General features: G+C 45.5%; 1 protein-coding gene across 1 annotated transcript in view; it reads left to right on the forward strand.

Moving 5' to 3' along the window:
- The window catches only part of STAG2 (stromal antigen 2), a 1,172,735-nt gene that overhangs the window by 351,841 nt on the left and 800,333 nt on the right, over positions 1 to 20,561 (forward strand). The window contains 1 exon segment of the mRNA XM_029607875.1: positions 3,843 to 3,939. Within this exon segment, the coding sequence (XP_029463735.1) occupies positions 3,843 to 3,939 (97 nt within the window).

Consider the following 20,561-nt stretch of genomic DNA (forward strand, 5'->3'; position numbering starts at 1 on the left):
TTTTCCTGTATCCTTGTAATTCTTTGAATGGCTTTTTGGCTTTGTAGATTCTGTAACTGTTCTTGAAGGTACAGTGAATGGGTTGATGTATTCCGGGGAAGGGGAATGTGTGGGAGATCCGGGAGTGTTACAAAATTTATTTGGTAGCCCTCCTTTATGATGTTCAGCACCCAAGCAATCCGAAGTAATCGCCTTCCAATTAGCATAAAACAGTTGAAGGCGACCTCCTATGTAAGGTGGTGGAGGTGGCTCAGGGTAGCTCAAAAAGATGAAGTCTGCTTTTGAGGAGGTGCTGGTGTTTGCTTTTGTGGCCTTTGTTGATGAGGTCATCCACGGGACTGATGGGCCTGAGGTTGGTATCCTTGGTGGGAATAATTCTGTGATGGATAGATATTATATGGCTTAAACCCTTGAGTAGGGTTTTTTTCCTGAAGGAAGGGTAAAATTTCCTGGATGAGGTATGGGGTTCCATTGGAGATGTGAGTGAAAGTACAGCGGTACTCTGTTCTTTAAGAAGAGTAATGGTTTCCCCCAACTTCTTACCAAAAAGATTATCACCCAGGCACGGTATGTTCACTACCTTTATCATGATCATCCTCTCTAATTGCACTTGCTCTCAACCACGCCATCCGTCTGGCCGCTATAGCCGTAGCCGAGGATCTTGTGGAAGACTCAAAGGACACATAGACAGACCGAAGTAGATGGCGAAGCCCTTCTTCCATGTCTGTAAAAGGTTGTGGCAGTGTATTTTCAGAGGTTAAACATAAGGCAGGTAATCTCTGAAGACATTCAAATAAATACTGGATTATATAAAACTGATGATGTTGAATTTTTGTTGCCAACATGGAGGAGTGGAAAACCTTACGGCGGAAGTCGTCTATAGACTTATGGTCTTTTCCTGTTGGTGAATTGGAATGGAGTTTTGACAGTTTTGCCTTTGAGAGTGCAGATTCCACTACTATTGAATTATTTGACAGCTGTGTGGAATCGTAAATTGTGGAATTCAGCATACGGTACTTTAAGTCCGTTTTCCTTGATGCGGCCGCAGTGGTAAATGGTTTGTCCCACATTTTGTGAAGAACTGTATCCAGCACTGTATGTGGTGGTAAAGCTGTTGGTTCTGGAGGCATTTCGAATATTTTTAGAATCCCTAACACCTCTGATCTAGGATCAGGGATCTTTCCCGTTTCGATGTTCAAAATAGAGCCCACTTTCTTGATGAACTTTGCGTAGGACAAGTTTTCGGGAGGGGAATAAGGTTCCGGAAGTCCTTCTGGAGGGTCAGATGGGAACCCTGTAGATGAACCAGGTGACGATGTCCATGGTGAGTCTGGAGTGTCTGGTCGGCCTGGAATTGGAGATGGTGCCGACGGCTGAGACGGAAGGAGTGGAGTTAACGATGCAAGTGGCGAAGGCTGAGGGTGTGCCATGTTCAGTTCTTGGAAGAAAGTATTTAACGCCTGCGAAATCTGTAACATCGCTTTAGATGCTAGAGGTTGTTCAGGCTCTGGAATTGGCCCCATTCCTGAAGGTATTGCTGATATGAGCTCTTCTTGAGGAGGTAGGCCTGAGTTATGGAGAAGCAGAGGGGATTGTGGTCTGCTAAAAGAAGATCCATCAGAATCCGAACCCTCGCTAGATGTGGCAGTGTCATGGACAGAGACCAGTTCCACCTGTTGGTGAGAATCTGTCACACCAGGTGTTGTAGATATTGTATGTTTAGTTTTTTGTGACTTCTTAAGATGTTCCTGACTTAGTAGTGTAGCCTGCGTCGAGACTGGTGTCAAGGGTGTCGGAATTCGAGGTGGAATCGATAATTTCACATGTTTTGAGACATGGTGCTTCGATACATCGTGTGAAGTCGGTGCTGCGCACTTAGATGCACCTTTGTGCGCCGATGCGTCATGCGCGTCAGTGTGCCTCATCACGCGCTCCTGTAATATGTGCGCCGCTATGCGCCGATGTGTCGTCTGAGCTGTGCGCCGAAGTCTTGTGCGCGTAATTGTGTGCCGAGGCCTCCGGCACAGACTTGTGCGCCAATGAGTTGTGCACTCGGCTATGCGCTGATGCCCCGTGTGCGCATCTCTGCTCCGATCCACCGTCCTGCTTCGGCCGATTTGATTTTTTTTATGAGCCGTCTTCCTCAGTGTCGATGAGCAGGTTCAGAGAACTGAAACCCACGCGGCTCAAGAGGGGATTTCTGTGAAAGAGGAGTTGGGGCCTCAACTCCCTTCACTGGCCCTGGTGGATTGACCGACCTGGCCAAGGTACCCTCTAACGAAGCAGACCTTTTAGACTGTGTTTTCTTCGGTCTCGGCGAAGACTGTGTAGATATCTTTAACTGCGTGATTTTCTCCGCGCGTTTTCTTTGTGCTCGGGGGGACATATGGCCACAGTCCCGGCAGGAGACTTGGTCATGTTCCAGTCCCAGGCATATATAGCAGTAATTATTAGGGATGTGAATCGTTTTTTGACGATTTAAAATATCGTCCGATACATTTTAAATCGTCAAAAATCGTTAGAGGCTATATATAATAGGAATTCCCCCGATTTATCGTCAAAAATCGGGGGAAGGGGGGAGGGCGGGAAAATGGCGCCGGCCATATGGCCGGTGCCATTTTGCAATACGGCAATACGATTCGAGTGCAGGAGGTCACTCCCGGACCCCCGCTGAACTTTTGGCAAGTCTTGTGGGGGTCAGGAGGCCCCCCCAAGCTGGCCAAAAGTCCCTGGGGGTCCAGCTGGGGTCCGGGAGCGATCTCCTGCGCTCGTGACGTCTGGGGACAGGGCAAAGGTAGCGCCGGCGCCATTTCTATTAACGCAGCCATGACCCGAGAGTGGAAGATCACACCGGGACCCCCCCACTGGACCCCAGGTAATTTAAGACATTTTGAGGGGGTTCGGGAGGGTGGGGATTTATTTTAAAGGGTCGGGGTGGGTTTTAGGGTTGTTTTAGTGTGCCGGTTTTCCCGCCCTCCCCCGATTTATGATTTACACGATTAAAAAAAAAACAAAACAAAACCGCGACGATCCGATTCCCTCCCCCCCCCCCCCAGCCAAAATCGATCGTTAAGACGATCGATCACACGATTCACATCTCTAGTAATTATGTGCATCTGTAATGGACATAATCTTACCACATTGGCAGTATTTAAATCCGGATGGCTTAGGAGCATGAAGATTAAAAATTTGAGAAAATATCTCTTCAGAGACGAGGAGGAGAAAAACCTCGCGTGAAGACTTGCTCGCGGAAAAAAAAAGAGACTGAGGTAACAAGGCAATCGCGCGGGAAGCTCACCGCGCAGCCGTACAGAGTTTCAAAACTCTGTACTAACTCAGAAAACTCCGCCTAATGACCGGTCGCAAGGCGCTCCCAGACAGCATGGCTAATTCAGCCCTGCTATTGATGGGAAATTAGTGTGTTAAAGTTGAAGTGAAAAACTGTAAGTCTTTCATTGGATTAAATGCTGTTAATAAATATTGATATTAAAAGTTGCTAATGTTAAGACATACTAGAATGTAAATAAGGTAATGTTTAAATTATCTGACTCAAATAGTAACATACATGGATTAAATTTATTTTCATATGTTCATATAAAATACATATTTAGTAACTTGCTCAATAAAGTCTTCCAATTCTTTAATACTTGAAAGATTTTTTTAAATGCCAGTTAATATAATGTGCAACTGACAGATGTCTATTCAACTGTTTACTTTTTCACAGTACGAGAAAAATCAAAATTTTATTAATCAATGAAGCCACGCTCATTAGATTGTAGTAAAGCAGATTGTCTGATATAAAACAGACCTGCTCTAAACAGCTTTATTGTGCCTTTTTTTAGTCTGTGGTGGATGACTGGATAGAGGCATACAAACATGACAGAGATGTAGCACTTCTTGATCTCATCAACTTCTTTATTCAGTGTTCAGGCTGTAAAGGTAAGCTTTATGCATTGGAAATAAATAATGCATAGAAAAGATATGTGCGTTTATACTATTGTAGTAAAGATGGAATTATGGGACACACTTAACAGAAGCTGCAATGAAATGAGCCTGCTGTTTTTGAATAACTCAGCACAAGGGATATTCAGTACATTTTGCAATTAGTTCTTTCTAAACACGGAATTTCAGTCAAAATTCCCATATAAGTGTAATACTATTTGTGATGTTTTACCAAGGAGATGAAATGTTGTGTAATTAGATTGAGAAATGCAGAGATAAAAGGTATGGAATGATTACTTAAGGGTGCTTTTGGATTTTGATATATATAAAGTGCAGAATAGTTTTCACAATAACTTGTATTTGATTGTTAATTCTGTGAAAAGAATTGTGTCCTCATAAATAAATGTTAATGTTCTGCTATTGCTTCACTATGGAGTTTCATATTAATAATAAACTAAAGAATATTTCCTTATTCTTTCTGGAAGACCAGTCCAGACACATGTTTATACCACCTTATCAGCAGGTGGAGACAGAAGTCTACAAAGGTTTCAGTGACATCATCCCAGCTAGAAGGAATGATGTATACTGTGGAATGTGCTAGTGTGGGGCAACAGAATCCCTTAGCTGCCAGGTATTTGGTCTTTAGGCCCTCTTCCTGGTAGAAGAAATTCTGTCTTTGTTGGCAGGGTAAAAGTTCTTGCAACTGTTCTAGTGGTAGACTAGGTCTCAGGGTTCTGTAAGTGGTCCTTGATGTACAGGATCCTGGTAGGTGGCTCCTAGGTTCCTGTGCCTAGAAGGAAGCTGCTGCGAGTCAGAAGTTGTCTCCTATCCAGCGTCTCTCCTTTCCAGGTGACTTTCCTCCTTCCACTAGCTCTATTCTCCTATTCTCTTTTGTTCTGGGGAGCAGCACTATTAAAGTTGGGGGGGGGGGGGGGGGGGGGGGGGAATTGTAAGCAAGTAGGAAAGGCAGCCATACCTGACAGTTTGGGGGATGGGGTTTAAGTGGGCCTACTGACATGCCATGCAGGCTGCTTTCCATCATCTGCTGGTTCAGGGGATAGCTGTTCCTCCAGAGTGCCAGATGCCAATTTTGTTTCTTCAGTCACTGGCCAGCTCTGGGGGCTTCAGCTAGCCTTCCAATCCATATAGTTGCTGCTGTTCCTTTGCCAGCAGTAGTGGGGCCGATCCAGGGTAGGCCCACAGTTGCATGGGAGATGTCCAAAAAGGCCAACGTTCCGGGAGGTGTGGGATCCAGTATCTATTCAGTGTGGCTAGTTGCTTTTGTCCTGCTTGTGACGGAGACTGTCTTCATTAGGGGAGTTGTCAAAGCAAATTTCTGGCTCCCTTGTATGCAGGAAAGCCATGGAACAGGGGAAGCAGGCAGGAGTAGCCACCATCTTTGAATCTCTATGCAGCACCCTAGACTGACGAGGGAAGTTTTGGTTCTATCAGTGTGTCCCATCTTCCCAAGGTTGGAGCTCAGTGGAGTAGGAGTCTAAGGCAGGATTGTCCCCCGGATCTTTGGAGGATGGAGAATTATCATTTTAAGGAGAGGACTCCTCTGTTATCTGGCTGTTTGGGAAGGAGGAGCTGCTTTTCTTATGTCCAAGGTTTGTTGTTTACCCCATATGTCAGATTTCAGGGATGGAAAGGCTCCTGAAGGAGATCTCCTCAAATGAGTCTGGAAGCTGCTGAAGGCTGCTATTATCCATAAAGAAATAAAGTGCATGATATTGTCTGAGACATACCTGATGTGAAGGGCTGAAAGGGGGCAATACAATGAACAAGCTGGTTTACCTCTGATCTAAAAGTTTCACAGCGTTTTGTTTTTTTTTTTGCCACTTGGATCGCCAATGGCAGAAATGCTAGAATCTACCGAATCTCTTGCAGTATAGAGAAGCTTCAAGTATTTATTAATTTATTCTACCTTAATTAATGAGACTAAAAAGGGTGTAAGTTCCTTGTGAAGAAACGTATGGAGTGAGGTAACACATAGATTTGAAAGGCCATGACAATCTTTTCATTTTCTCTATAATAAATACTCTAATTTCCTAGCGTGTAGCCAGATGGACTCAGGACCAATGGGTATTGTGCTCTCCTGATAGCAGATGGGAGACGGAGTCAGATTTCAAAGCTGACGTCACTCTACATATACCCGTGCAGTAAGCTTAGCTCTTCAGTATTTTCCGTCTCCCAGCAGATGTGGACACTGTTTCACATACTAGAATAGTGTAACAATTTAAAACAAAGAAGAAAATTTACCTTAAGATCGAGCCCACTCTCCTGCGGTGAAACCTAAGGGTCCCTTCCCCAGTCGAGAATTCCTGTGGTGATCTCAAATATCCCTCAGATATGCCTTGGTCCCGGCTTGGACTTAGCCCCCAGAGTGGCTTAAAGGCAGTGGGTGCCTGTCCGAGCGTGGCGGTGAACGTAAAACCCTCTCCCCCCGCAGCTGGAGACCATCCGATGTGCAAGCGGTAAGCGACGAGACCAGATAAGAAGGAAACTTCACATTCAGGTCTCCGGTCTCCAGAACTCGGATTGCCGTACCGACTCTGCGTCCAGCGAGTTGAAAGGGAGCACCGATCAGGTTGAGCAGCCTTGGTTAGGCTAGGCCCCGATCCGGCGCAAGGGTACACACACGTGGAGCCCCTCCGGGGGGAGGGGGGAGGGAGCACCATCTTGCACACGGGGGTTGTTGGCACCATCTCCCTTCCCTTAGGCGGTACGCGCAGGACATTCCGGCGGCCGATGCGCATAACTTGTACACATCCCATAGAGTTGCGTGCATACCTGCGCGCGCAGCAGTGCGCACAACTCAGGGCCTTGTGCACAACGGAGCCGTGCGCCTAACTGGGCCATGCGCATAACCACAAGTTAGCCACACGCACACCGGAGCGCACTCCCTGCATAGGCCCGCACAAATATTCCCGTATGCATAACTACCGCCGTGCACAAATAATCACCGCGCGCATAAGTTCGACCACGCACAAATTCTCGCACGCAGTGAAACTTGTGCGCCTAGACATAAATTCAATGGCACCGGCGTCTAAGAAGGGCAGATGGCACTCTTTGCACAGCCTGCCACATAAGAGCTGCGCAGCCTGAACTAGAGGCCTGCCTGTAACGGCTCTGTAAAGAAGCCCAGGGAGGAACCAAAGCCTGGTCCGTCTCGGTATAAGGAGGGTCTGGAGCTACTACTCTCTAGCTCCCCGGACCTATGCAACTCCGAGGGGCCTTCTCCACAGGAGGGTTCCTCAGGGGCCCCTACTCCGACTCTCCCTGGGATTAACATGGACCCTGGTTAGAGTCTTTTCCAATGGCTGCAAGCCTTTGTACAGGCTCAGTCAGTCCCGGCTGTACCACAAGTTCAACCCCGGCCGGAAGCACAAAATCCTCCTGGCCTTACTCATGCCTCGCCTAACTAAGAGTCTCCCAGGCAGGGACCCGGATACCTCAGAAGGGACTGCACTAGGTTGATGACGGCTCTCTGGAAGAAGGAGAAATCCCTCCAGACCTGGAACCATAAGAACATGCCATACTGGGTCAGACCAAGGGTCCATCAAGCCCAGCATCCTGTTTCCAACAGTGGCCAATCCAGGCCATAAGAACCTGGCAAGTACCAAAAAACTAAGTCTATTCCATGTTACCATTGCTAGTAATAGCAGTGGCTATTTTCTAAGTCAACTTAATTAATAGCAGGTAATGGACTTCTTCTCCAAGAACTTATCCAATCCTTTTTTAAACACAGCTATACTAACTGCACTAACCACATCCTCTGGCAACAAATTCCAGAGTTTAATTGTGCGGTGAGTAAAAAAGAACTTTCTCAGATTAGTTTTAAATGTGCCACATGCTAACTTCATGGAGTGCCCTCTAGTCTTTCTATTATCCGAAAGAGTAAATAACAGATTCACATCTACCCGTTCTAGACCTCTCATGATTTTAAACACCTCTATCATGTCCCCCCTCAGCCGTCTCTTCTCCAAGCTGAAAAGTCTTAACCTCTTTAGTCTTTCCTCATAGGGGAGCTGTTCCATTCCCCTTATCATTTTGGTAGCCCTTCTCTGTACCTTCTCCATCGCAATTATATCTTTTTTGAGATGCGGCGACCAGAATTGTACACAGTATTCAAGGTGCGGTCTCACCATGGAGCGATACAGAAGCATTATGACATTTTCCGTTTTATTCACCATTCCCTTTCTAACAATTCCCAACATTCTGTTTGCTTTTTTGACTGCTGCAGCACACTGAACCGATGATTTCAATGTGTTATCCACTATGAAGCCTAGATCTCTTTCTTGGGTTGTAGCACCTAATATGGAACCTAACATTGTGTAACTATAGCATGGGTTATTTTTCCCTATATGCATCACCTGAACTATGCTTCGTTTCTCTCACAAGGATGAATTACCAGCTCTTGTTTCCCAGACTCTGAAGACTCTGGGTTTTCCAGGCACGGAACCTATGGTGGAACCAAAGAAGAAGCCCATTCTGGTGATCCTTCATAAAGCCTCATGCTGCTTCCCGATGATGGAAGCCATCCAGGAACTGGTTGACCTGAAGTGTGATGCCCCGGAGGCCAGCTTTAAGGGGGGTCGGGCCTTGGATGCCCTATACCCTCTGGAACCTGCGACCAAGGAATGCCTGCACTTTCCAAAGTGGATGCCATGGTCTACGCTGTCTCAAAGCGAATAACCATTCCCGTAGACGGAGGGCCTGCATTACAGAACACTCATGACAGAAGTCCCATCCTTAAGCAGGCCTTTGACGCAGCAGCAATGACACTGCATATTGCTTTCTGCTGCGCACTGGTGAGACATGTTCCTGGTTACTCTTCTCGAGAGAGACAAATATCTCTAGAACTTATACTGTCGTGACGATGGAACCTGTAGCAGCTTTCCTGACGGACGCAAGCTCAGACCCAGTGCGTACCTCAGCCTGAGGAGTTCCCTCGGTAGTGGCAGCCAGAAGACAGTTATGGCTGCGAAATTGGCCTGCTGTCTTGACTCCAAAAGTGAATCTCACGAGAATGCCCTTTTTAAAAAGGATCTCCTATCCGGTAATAAAATGGGAAAGTTAGCCAGCAAGTGGGGCGAACCACCATTGCCTCGGCTACCAGAAGACAGGAGTTAAAGATTCCAGCGCTCCTCGCCCAGAAGAGCCAGGGGCAGAGGTCTCAACGCTTCAGGCCCTACAGGAACACAGCTCCAAGCGCCCTGTCCTTTCGAAAGGCCCCAGTCCTTTCGGCACCAACAGATCAAGAGAGGAACAGGCCCGGGAGCAGGCTCCAGCCATGCCCCTCAATGAGAAGAGGCATGGCTGGAGCCTGCCCCTTCTCATTGGGGGAAGAGGAAATAGGAAGTCAACTTTCCCTCTTTTACCAAAGATGCATCGAGACAGATGGGTGCTATACATCATTTGAGAAGGTTACTCTCTGGAGTCCTGGATCTCAACAACGTCAACCATTGTCAGCGGATAATACACTTCCACATGGAACATCTGCACTTAGTTATGGGAGTACAACCGGTAGAGTTCCTAACCTCCTGGACCTTTCCAAAGCCTATCTTCACATCCAGTCCATCAAGATCACCAGCGCTCCTGCGCTTCGCAATACTGGGCCACCATTACCAGTTCCGGGTGCTTCCCTTTGGCCTAGCAACCGCCCCCAGGACCTTCATCAAAATTATTGTGGTTGTGGTGGCAGCACTAAGAAAGGAAGGAATCCTGGTACATCTTACCTGGACGAGTGGCTAATCTGGACAAACTCTCCGGAAGAGAGCCGACAGGTGACCAGCAGAGTCAAGAGCCTACTGCAGAATCTCGGGTGGATTGTGAACACGAGCAAAAGCAATCTACGGCCCTCTCAGTCACTAGAGTACCGGGGAGCCCGGTTTGACACCTTACAGAACAAAGTCTTCCTCCCCACTACGAGGAGAAGGAAATTGATGACACAGTTGCGACGATTGATGACCAATGCATCAAGTTCTCAGCCTCATGGAATCAACCCTGGAGGCAGTTACATGGCTAAGGGCCCATATGCGACTGCTCTAGCGCTCCCTACTGTCACGATGGAACCCACTGTCCTAGGACTACTCAATTCACCTCCAACTACCAGCAGAGGTTCGGACCCAGCTCCAATGGCGGCTACAAGAAGACCACCTAAGCAGAGGAGTAAGCCTATCCCCACAAAACTGGATATTGCTCACTACGGATGCGAGCCTGCAAGGGTGGGGAGCCCACTGTCAGGAACTGATGACCCAGGGACAGTGGAACAAGACAGAGGCAGACTGGAGCATAATCTGCCTTGAAGCACGAGCAATCAGACTAGTGTGCCTGCAATTCAGCCACAGACTCCGTGGATTATCAATCAGGATAATGTCGGACAACGCCACATAAGTTGCTTATGTCAACAGTCAGGGAAGAACCAAGAGCCAGCAGGTGTCTCTGGAAATAGAACCCCTCATGGCATGGACAGAAATAAACCTGCAAGGGATCTCAGCCTTCCACATCGCGGGAAAAGGCAATGTCTCAGCAGACTACCGCAGCAGACCCTGGACCTGAGGAATGGATGCTGTTGGCCACAACCTTCCAACTGATAGTATATCGCTGGGGTCTCCCAGCCATGGCTCTCTAGGCCACTCGTCTCAGTGCTCAGGTTCCCAGGTTTTTCAGCCGCAGATGAGAACTAGGAATAGACGTACTCGTCCAGACTTGGCCAAAGGAAGACAGTCTGCATGCCTTCCCTCCATGGCCATTACTGGGCAGGGTCATCCGCAAGATAGAGCATCACAGGGCGCTAGTTCTACTAGTCGCCACGGACTGGCCAAGACTTGCATGGTACGCAGACGTGCGAAGACTACTTGTGGGGAACCTTCTGTGCCTACCTCCACACAAGGACCTTCTCTGGCAGAGCCCGATCCTCCATGAAGGTCTGTCTCGAATCTCTTAGTCTGGCCTTCGAAAGGACTAACCCGAAGAAGTGTGGTTACTCAAAGGCAGTGATTGACACCTTGCTCCGAGCACGCAAATTCTCCACATCTCTGTCTTACATACGGATCTGGAGAGTGTTCGAGGCCTGGTGTGAGGACCGCTGGACTCTCCCGCGGATGGCTAAAGTTCCCATGATCCTGGAGTTCCTGCAAGACAGTATGAAGAAGGGGTTGTCACCCAACTCTCTCTTCATCCAAGTTGCCGAGCTGGCCTGCTTCAGAGTCAAAGCAGACGGTATCAAATTATCAACCCATCCAGATGTTTAACCCCTTTCAGGAAGTGGGAGACAACTCCAACCACCTCTAAATTGTCCGGTGTCTCTATGGAATCTCAATCTAGTATTAGACTTCATAGTGGGGGCTTCCTTCAGACCAACACGCGTCTGTCACTACGTCCCTTAACATTGAAGACTGCATTCTTGGTGGCAATATGTTCAGCTCATTGCATCTCCGAACTACAGGCACTATCCTGTCGGGAACCGTTACTTAGCTTCACGTCTGGAACCATACAACTGCGCACTGTCCCCTCCTCCTTACCAAAAGTGGTTTCCCAGTTTCAATTGAACCAAACCATCTCATTACCACTTCCAGATGAACATAAGGACTCTGAAGACTCACACCTGTGCTCAAAATGGACCACCTGTTTGTTCTTCACAGCGGGAAGAAACAAGGGGAAGCGGCCTCACCGGCGACCATAGTCCGCTGGATCAAAGAAGTAATGAAGGCGGCCTACACAGAGGCAGGAAAGCCCTTACATCTACAAGTTAAGGCTCATTCTACGAGGGCCCAGTCAGTATCCTGGGCGGAAACCAAGCTGCTGTCAACTGCCGAGTCTGTCGAGCAGCGGCGCGGTCCTCCATACACACCTTTTCCAGGTTCTACCGCCTGGAAATTCAGGTCTGGGAGGACACAGCCTTGCAAGGGCAGTACTAAGTGGGCCACGGGCAGCCTACCACCCTGGCAGGGAGTAGCTTTTGTACATCCCATTGGTCTGGAGTCCATCTGGCTACACGCTAGGAAATGGAGAAATTACTTACCTGATAATTTTGTTTTCCTTAGTGTATTCAGATGGAATCAGCATTCCGCCCACGGCTGCTCCAGAAAATGAGAACCTTGGATAACAAACCTCGAGATAAAGCAAATACGGGCAAGCCACGGCCTACCCCTTGTTCAAGACACCCATAGTTGGTCTGGTGTTGGCGTTAATTGGTTGAATTCACTGGCGGACTCCAGTTTGGAAATCAGTTGTACCAGTTAAAGTTTAATCAAGTTATTTAAACAAACCTATATCAACAATGGCTTTTCAAGGAGAATACTAAAGAGCTAAGCTTACTGCATGGATATATGTAGAGTGACGTCATCTTTGAAATCTGTCTCCTTCTCCCATCTGCTATCAGGAGAGCACGATACCCATTGGTCCTGAGTCCATCTGTCTACACTAAGGAAAATGAAATTATCAGGTAAGTAATTTCTCCAATTTTGATTTTGGAAACGAAATCAAATTGAGCCTATTTCAACTCATGCTACTGCAGGTTATCAAAGTGTAAATTGCTATCCTGACCAAACAGGATAGTATGTTGCTAATTCCTCACAACTAATAAGTCACAAATAGGTGAATGTCCAGTATCTGAATATCCTGGGCTCAGCGTAAGATGCTTTACTGTTAAAAACAATTCCCAATGATTACCATAATAATTTTCTGAATATAATATGATTTTATTATGCCAGTTGGGGTTTTTTTTTTAATCTGTTTGTGTTCTTAAGGTCACAAGTTTACATAAAAATAGTGTGCATAACAACTGTAAACTCAGCGCTGTACATAAAAACAATGACCAAACAGGCTTTTATTTTTTTTCCCCTTTCGGAAGCTACCCCTTCCCCTCCCTCCCTCTACCATCCATCCACTCCATAAATACTGTACTTGTGGCAAGTGTTGGAATGCTTCTCACCAGCACGCTCTCCAGGCCAGCCTGGTGCTGTGAACTAATTCAAAAGTCTCAATCAACCTTAAGGAGGTGAACAAGCGGTTTCCATAAACGGAGAAATCGTGTCTGCAGCTTAATTTCTGAGAGGGCTGATTCTTTTCTTTTTTCCCAGCAGATAGAGATCAAATAGAGTTTCCAGGATTCTAATGACAGTCCAGAGATCTCCACCCAGTGCTGTAGTATTAAACATAAGGCTACCAAACAACTTTTAGTTGAGAACAGCAAACAGTCCGTGGATAACTCTGTGGTTTGATTGCAAATTCCTAAAAAACTGGTGTCCAACACCCTCCTGGTAGATTTAGTTCAAACATTTTTTTTATTAGTAGTAAAGCGAACAAACAAGTCTCAAGGGGCAGGGTTTCTTATGCTTCCCCAAGTGGAAACAAATAATGCAACAATTCAAACATTGCTTTACAGCCTTGGTCCCCGTCCCCCCCCCCCCCCTTCTACCCCTATTCCCACAAATTAAAAGTGATACTGCGCTAGTGGTCATAAGGATCAGAATCGAGAATTAACATACAATCAGTCATTCAAAATAAGACTTCTGGAGCGATGCTGTGGCACTTATAGGTAACTCTCCCATATGGACAGAAATTTATGCCGATGTCGGGGTGAAATCCGTGAGGTCATATTATCCATTTGATTCATTCATATGGTGCAAGTGATTGCGCCAGAGCCAGTAGGAGGGCGCTTCATGTCCTTTCCAGAGAAGAAGTATTAACTTTTTCCCCACTGCGCACACCTTCTTGACAAATAAACGAGGACCCGGTCCCCGAACCAGTAATGGAGGAGTGCATTCAAATAACACTACCTTCGGAAATAGTGGAATCTGGGTTCCCAAAAGCTCCCCCAATAAACTTCATTAAACGTCCTTAAAAACTTTTCATGACAAGAGATGCCCAAAAGGTGTGAGATAAAGAACTGACAGTAGACAGATTTGAGACATTTTTCACAAGTTGGGCGTAGGGGACAACTTGGATTGGAATGCCAGCTGTCTGGATACATTTGCTCTCCGAAGGAATTTGTACTACATTTCCCGATAATACATATTTGTGGAAACATCCGAAACATGTTTAAAACAAGATTGAAGGATTGAAGGGGGAAAGCATAAAGACTCGATCACTGTTCCACCGTTCCGCTAAGATAGTATAGGTGTCTATTGTTTTAAGCTTTTTTTAAAGCCCTATGGCAGATGGACAAAGACACATGTTGTGGTTTTTCAAAACAAAATAAGGCATCCAAAGAATGAAAAACAGCTGGTTGCATAGATTCTGTAGCTATAGATTTAACATAATGTTGTAATTGTAGGTAAGTAAAACAGTGAGTATTCCGCAACCCATATAGTGTCTTCAACCCTTGAAAGGTAAATATTTTGCCTTCCTCATCTAAAATGTGACCCAATTGAGTGATTCCCTTAGACACCCAAGCATGGAATCCCACGGACTGAGAGCCAGGAACAAACTCCAGGTTACCCTGAATTGTAATTAAATAAGAGCAAACCTTCGGGATCCCCATCAGCCTGGTTAACTGGGTCCAAGCCCGTCGAATAGGTGATAGTAAAACATCTTTGCGAGAAGAATGTGGGGAGTCTCTTTGAAGGGGCCTGCAAGACATACTGGAGATCTAAAGGAGCTGCCAATGCCTTCTCCACCGCAAGATTCACAAAAAAGGAATTGCGGAAAATCCACTCTCGTACAATATGGAGATTACTCGCCAAATTGTAAGTTGCTAAATTAGAAACTCCTAAACCTCCAAGACCCCATTTTTCTTTCAACCACAGCAAAGGAATTTTAGATTTTACCCTTCCAGATAAATGAGCATATTGCTTTATCCAAACATAAGAGATCCTTACATTTTATTTATTTATTTATTTATTTATTTAAGGATTTATATACCGGAGGTTCCTGTATAATATACATATCACCCCGGTTTACAATGAACAGTAACTATCGCTTCAAGTTAGCGGTTTACAATGAACATAGTTAATCCAAGAAACAGAATAAAATATATATATATAACAATGCTAACAATTAATAAATAACAATTAATAAATGAAAATAAATGCAATAACAATTAATAAATAAACAATAAATATCAATGAAAAATGGCAATAAAAAATGACAATAAATAAAATACAATAGCGGTTGGTAAAATAACATGAGGGTTAATGAGAAAAAAAAACATGGTTAAATAACAAGGTTATGTGAAATATGCTGGGGTGATCGGAAAATATGTGACTGATTTTCTTCCTGCTCTTGGTTCTATGGGAATGCTTGTTTGAATAACCAAGTCTTAAGTTTCTTTTTGAATGTAGCGTGGCATGGTTCAAGGCGAAGGTCAGGAGGAAGCGAGTTCCAGAGTGAAGGGCCCGCTGTGGATAGAGCGCGTTTCCTCAGCGAGGATTTAGCCGGTTGGGTGGTTAGTCTGTTTTGATAAGCGCTTCTGGTGGGTTTTGTAGATGTGTGTAGTTGAATTTGGAATGTTAACTTGAGCGGTGCGATGTTGTGCAAAGCTTTATGTATCATCATTAAGGATTTGAATTGGATCCTGAATTTAATCGGGAGCCAGTGAAGATGAAGAAGGATTGGGGTAATATGATCTCTTTTTTTTGGCATTTGAGAGGATTCTTGCTGAGGCATTAAGGACCATCTGAAGTGGTTTTGTGGTGCATGCTGGTAGGCCTAGAAGGAGGGAGTTGCAGTAGTCCAGTTTTGGGAGTATGATGGCCTGTAGTACCATGCGGAAGTCTCTGTATAAGAGGAGTGGTTTTAGTTTCTTTAAGGTTTGTAGTTTAAAGAACATTCTTTTGTAGTGTTATTAACGAATTTGTTGAGGCTGAATCCACTGTCTAGGATGACTCCCAGGTCTTTTATTTGTTGCGAAAAGGTATCTTGGCTTTGGCTAGCATTAAGAGGTGTGGGTGGGACATAGTTTTCCGGTGCTATAATGAGAATTTCAGTTTTGTTTGTGTTTAGGACTAGGTTGAGGCTGGAGAGAAGATTGTTGATAGTTGACAGACAATTATTCCAGTGTGACATAGCTTTGTGTAGTGAGTCTTCTATAGGGATGAGGATTTGTATGTCATCCGCATATAGAAAGTGAGTTAGCTTGAGGTTGGTGAGTAATTGACAGAGCGGGAGAAGATATATATTGAAGAGAGTCGGGGAGAGGGATGATCCTTGCGGTACTCCCCTTTTGGATTCGATGGCGTGAGACTCTTTGTTATTTATCTTGACCTTGTATGATCTGTTTTCCAAAAATGATTTGAACCAGTTGAATGCTGTTCCTGTAATGCCTATGGCCGTAAGTCGTTGCAGGAGGCACTGGTGGTTTACTGTGTCAAACGCTGATGAGAGATCGAGGAGAGCGAGGAGGCTAGGTTGGCCTTTTTCTAGATTAAAGATAATAGTGTCTGATAGGGTGGCTAATAACGATTTGGTATTCCTAGTCTTACGAAAACCAAATTGGTTTGGGGTGAGGATGTTGTTTTCTTCAAGAAATTCTGTGAGTTGTTTGTTAACAACTTTCTCCATAGTTTTGGCTATCATAGGGAGGTTTGCTATGGGTCTGAAGTTAGCTGGGTCTGAGGTGGGAAGGTTGGGTTTTTTAAGGAGCGGTTTGAGCATGGCTAACTTGAGTTGGTTAGGTATATGGCCTTGGGAGAGCGAGCAGTTGATGATGTCTGTGACAGGTTTGGCTATGGTGTTGGTGATCAGACTCAGGGTGTTTGATGGAATATGGTCTGATGGGTGAGAGGATGGTTTAATCTTCTTGAGGATATTCTCTATTTCTAGTGTGGAAGTGGGCTCGAACTTGTCGAGCACTGTTGGGGTTGTGTTGGGTTGTAAAGTAGTTGAGTGTGATGGTTGTTGCGTGTGTGAAGGCGAAGATTGCTGGACGATAGAGTGATAGGTTTGTTGATTTGTTGCGTGCAATGATTGTTGACCGGTTGCGTGTGATGATTGTTGCTTGTGGTTTGGAAGTGTAGCTGTTCCCTTGAGGGGGGCTAGTAGTGCTGTTATTTTGTTGTCGAAGAAGTCTGCTAGTTCATTTGCTTTGTTGAGAGCTTGATCATCTGGAATGGAGGGTGCAGGGGGTTTTGTGAGAGTTGAAACATATGAGAAAAGTGCCCTTGAGTCAAAGACGAGGTGGTGGATTTTTTTGGAGTAGAATTCTCTTTTGGCTTTGTTGATGTCGTTTGTGTATGAGTTGAGGCACGCTTTGTAGATGAGGAGGGTGGTTGAAGATGGGTTTTTTCTCCAATTTTGTTCCTTGCATCTCAGTTCTTGTTTACGTTTTTTCAGCTCCTGGGTGAACCAGGGTTTCCTGTTGTCTTTGTTAGGGTTGATATATTTAGACGTCATGGGGCACATTTGGTCTGCAACCTTTTTGGTGATGCTGGTCCATGATGAAGTTGCAGAGTTGGCGTCTGAGAGGTCCAGGTGCACTAGTTCCTTGGCCAGGTGTTCGCTTAGTTGGTCGCCAGAACACTGTTTCCTGACGGATATAGTTATTGATTGTGTGGATTTCGGAGGAAGCTCTTTTATTTCTAATACCGAAGATATGATACAATGGTCTGTCCATGGTACCGGAAGGCAAGTTGGGATGGTGTGTGTTGCAATTCCCTCGTTTATGAAGACGAGGTCCAACGTATGACCTGCTTTATGGGTTGGTTCTGTCACAATCTGAAGCCCATGTTGCTGAGAGAGGCGAGAAGAGTTTTACAGTTGGTGGAGTGAGGTTGTACATCTATGTGCAAGTTAAAATCTCCCAGGAGGATGGCGGGTTTTCCGGAGTTTAGGTGTTTTGCTGTGAGTTCTATTATTGATGAAGGGTCTGTTTCCAGTGCTCCAGGCGGGGCATAAATTAGACCGATTGTCAGGTGTTTCGAGTTGAAGAGCGCAAATTCAATATTTGATATGATATTAGAAGTCTGCAATATCAGACCTAGTGTTTTTTTAGCTGCTAGGAGTCCACCTCCTCTTTTTTTGGGCCTGGGTATAGAGAGAAGATCGTATGCCTGGATGGGAAGCTGATTTATTAGAGCAGTGTCGGTGGGTTTTAACCAAGTTTCTGTGATGGCACAGATGTCTGGTTTTGCGTCAGATAGTAAGTCATTGAGTATATGACTCTTCTTAGAGATGGATTGTGCGTTGACAAGCGTGAGAGAGAAGAGAGCCAGCCCAAGAAATTGGGTGATCGGTGTCAGTAGGATAGGTCTAAGTCTCTGCTGACGGTTATGATGGGGAGGAGTGGGGGGCTTGGGTGCTCTCAAGTTGTAGTTGTGGATGATGGGAATAGTGAAGATTCCCATGTTAAATGTGAGAAGGTGGAGGTGGCTGAAGTCTGAGTGACTGAAGTTGTCGTTGCGTTCTGCGGATTGCTGAGCAAAAGCAGTCGTAGTAGTCGGAGGAATGCTGGGCGAATGCAGTCGGAGGAATGCTGGGCGAATGCAGTCGGAGGAATGCTGGGCGAATGCAGTCGGAGGAATGCTGGGCGAATGCAGTCGGAGGAATGCTGGGCGAATGCAGTCGGAGGAATGCTGGGCGAATGCAGTCGGAGGAATGCTGGGCGAATGCAGTCGGAGGAATGCTGGGCGAATGCAGTCGGAGGAATGCTGGGCGAATGCAGTCGGAGGAATGCTGGGCGAATGCAGTCGGAGGAATGCTGGGCGAATGCAGTCGGAGGAATGCTGGGCGAATGCAGTCGGAGGAATGCTGGGCGAATGCAGTCGTTGCCGTCTGAAGAATGCTGGTTGGTATCTGTACGAGTGAGCGTGAGGGTTTGGAGATGGAGCAGTTTCCAGATGTTTGCGGATCCTGTATTGTATGTTTGCAGGTTAGCTCTGCTCTTCGGGTCTGCACGAAGGGGCGCACAAGTTCTGGAGGATGTAAAGCCACTTGGGGAGAATGATCATTTTGAATAAGTCAATTTGGCCTTCCAATGAGAGCGGTAAATCCCGCCATACCTGCAGTTTTTCCTGAGAAAATTTTATCAGACTAGACATATTTAGGCCATATAAAGGACGAAGGTTCATGGAAAGCCGGATACCTAGATATCGAATATGATCACCAGCCCATTGTAATGGGAAGGAGCTCCCCCACCTCTCTTTGAGGGCTTCCGGGAAAGCCAAGGCTTTGGGTTTATCTTGATTTAATCGAAGCCCTGAAAATATGCCAAATTCCCGAAATATCGATAAGAGAATACATTGACTGCTTGGGATGTGTTAGAAAAACTAATACCACAAATGAAATTGAGTCTAACCAAAATGACATAATTCAAATAACATCAATACTATGGGGCAGATTTTAAAACATACGTGCGGGCGTACATTTGTGTGCGCAACCCTTATAAAATCAGGGATCGGCACGCGCAAGGGGGTGCATGCGCGTGCCGAGCCGCGCTGCCTTCCTCCATTCCCTCCCCCCAGCCCTAAGCTAAACCCCCCTAAAAATATATCTTACCTAGTTATGCCTGCCTTGAGGCTCCGGTCCCGCCCCTTTTTTCAAGCTCCGGGACTTACACCCGTCCCAGGGCTTTGTGTGCACCGCCGGGTCTTTTGAAAATAGGCCCGGCGCGCGTAACCCTGCCTGGATTTACGCGTGTAGGGCTTTGAAAATCTGCCCCATATGAATACCATACTCGATATACACCACACCACATTCATACTACATTCATACTTTAAAAGTATCCATCACCAGACGAATAAAATCTTTATGCATGTACCATCAGTACATGTACCATCAATGATTGGAAACAGCAGAAACATAGAACATAAAATTCTTTTACTATCACAAAATACTACAGCTTTACAAAGCTTAGTGCACAATATTACAACTTTTGCATCAATGATCAAGAACTAACCACATTTTTTTCATATCTATTATACTGTGGCTCAAGAAAATTGATACTGATGGTGATAATTAACAAACCTATACTCTCTATATAAGGTATATAGGTAAATGTACAACTCTTTTCTTGACCAAAACCATCACATAGAATTACCCAATTTTTCACATAATCTTCTTCATCACATCTAATGTATAGATTCATGCCATATTATCAATAGTAATTAATGGGCCAAAGTTGCACTACTTCTTGATCTCTTAACTAGAAAAAACAAATATGTCTCTAATCACTGTTGATCAAATGTACATCCTTCAGCGGACTAGATCCAATCTGCCATGTTCCACTCACGATCTCACAGGTAATTAGATGTCTTCCATAGATAATTAAGTATTCTTCCTCCTATAATGGACACTCTAAATAGTTACTCTTCCCACTGAGCACACTAAACAAATGCCTTGCCGTTCCTTACAAGGGGGCCTCATTTCGCTGTGACTGCTTCATCAGGGGAAGCACAAACTCTGGCGTCCACCTAACGATCAATTGTTTCAACGGCACACACAAACGCCTGCAAGTAAATTATTGCTTCATCCGGAAAACTCCCTCAAATATGCAGATGACAGGATACCATGCAGTGACATTTATAACCTTCATATGCTGAAAAAGCTCTCCAAACTCCTCTCTTATCTCAACAAACTCAGTCTTTGAGAGAATGAAAGTTTAGAAGCTGCTATTAAGCCAAAGAAGTGTTGAAAGGGGGCACTCACAATGTGGGCCCACTCATTCTGCAGTAATT

The sequence above is a fragment of the Rhinatrema bivittatum genome, chromosome 6 (assembly GCF_901001135.1).
Source record: "Rhinatrema bivittatum chromosome 6, aRhiBiv1.1, whole genome shotgun sequence".
NCBI lineage: Eukaryota > Metazoa > Chordata > Amphibia > Gymnophiona > Rhinatrematidae > Rhinatrema > Rhinatrema bivittatum.